The sequence below is a fragment of the Eurypyga helias genome, unplaced genomic scaffold (assembly GCF_000690775.1).
Source record: "Eurypyga helias isolate BGI_N326 unplaced genomic scaffold, ASM69077v1 scaffold27066, whole genome shotgun sequence".
Classification (NCBI taxonomy): Eukaryota; Metazoa; Chordata; class Aves; order Eurypygiformes; family Eurypygidae; genus Eurypyga; species Eurypyga helias.
Genome location: NW_010255066.1, coordinates 1 through 1,244, shown reverse-complemented (window position 1 = coordinate 1,244; position 1,244 = coordinate 1). Strand labels below are relative to the sequence as shown.

The 1,244-nt window shown below is 65.0% G+C and overlaps 1 protein-coding gene across 1 annotated transcript in view; it reads left to right on the top strand.

The window, feature by feature from the left end:
• Positions 1–1,238, top strand: part of PDIA2 (protein disulfide isomerase family A, member 2) — a gene marked incomplete at both ends in the record, with an annotated part of 1,592 nt that extends 354 nt beyond the window's left edge. The window contains 4 exons of the mRNA XM_010153216.1: positions 13–228; positions 598–718; positions 879–1,060; positions 1,152–1,238. Of these exons, the coding sequence (XP_010151518.1) occupies positions 13–228; positions 598–718; positions 879–1,060; positions 1,152–1,238 (606 nt within the window). The remainder of the gene's footprint in view (positions 1–12; positions 229–597; positions 719–878; positions 1,061–1,151) is intronic.
• Positions 1,239–1,244: the final 6 nt, after the last annotated feature.

Here is a 1,244-nt window from a genome sequence, read left to right as displayed (position 1 = left end):
CCCCAGCCTCAGTGTCACCCATCCCCTGCCCAGGTGCTATTCGTGGTGGTGGATGTGGCTGGGTACGGCGCCGACGTCTTGCCCTTCTTCGGCCTGACGCCTGCCGAAGCCCCCACCCTGCGCCTCGTCAAGATGGAGAACAACCGCAAGTACCGGATGGACCAGGACACCTTCTCAGACACAGCCGTACGGGCCTTTGTCCAGGCAGTGCTGGATGGCAAGGTGAAGGTGAGGAATGCGGCCCTGTGCCAGCCAGCACTGAGGATGCTTCCCTGTGGTGATCCCTGGGCTGTTAACTCTGGGGCCTAATGATGGCAGTTGCGTGGTGAACACCAGCCACCTCCTCGCTGATGCTTGTGCTGCCAGGCCTGAGGATTTGAGGGGTTGTTAGGGATAAGGAGTCGGGAGAACATCAGTGTGGAGACACCCAGAGCCGGGATGGCGGCAGAGGTGGTTCAAAAGGCAGCACAGGAGCAGCCCGGGTTGCAGGCTGAGGGCGCCCCTGTCCCTGTCCTGCACTGTCCCCTGAGCACCTGTGCCCCGTGGGGCCCTGGCACCGCTCAGCCCAGGCTGTGGCCCTCCGGACTGTCCCCACAGCCCCACCTCCTGAGCGCGGAGCCCCCTGAGGACTGGGACACGCGGCCTGTTAAGGTCCTGGTGGGGAAGACCTTCGACCAGGTGGCATTTGATGAGACCAAAAATGTCTTTGTCAAGTTCTGTAAGTGCTGGGGCCCCCATGGCCCTTCCCGAGCTCTGCCACAGGGCTCTGGCAGCCCCCAGCCCCATCCCTGACCCCTCGCCCAGGGGATGCTGCACCCTGGCCCCAGCTGAGCCCCACACCCCCGGCTCGGCCCCCCCGCACTGCGCCCACCCTGCAGATGCACCGTGGTGCTCCCACTGCCAGGCGATGGCAGCCGCCTGGGAGGAGCTGGGCGAGCGCTACAAGGACCACGAGGACATCGTCATCGCTGAGCTGGACGCCACGGCCAACGAGCTGGAGAACATCACCATCAACGGCTTCCCCACCCTGCACTACTTCCCTGCGGGGCCGGGCAAGAAGGTGGGTGGGGTACCCAGGGGGAGCACCCCGGTTCTGCCAGCACCGGGGGGATGGGGTCACCCCTTGTCTCCCTTCTGTCCCGCTGCTCCAGATGGTTGAGTACAAGAGCGCCCGAGATGTGGAGACCTTCTCCAAGTTCCTGGAGAACGGAGGGACGCTGCCCCAGGAGCCTCCTGAGGTGAGC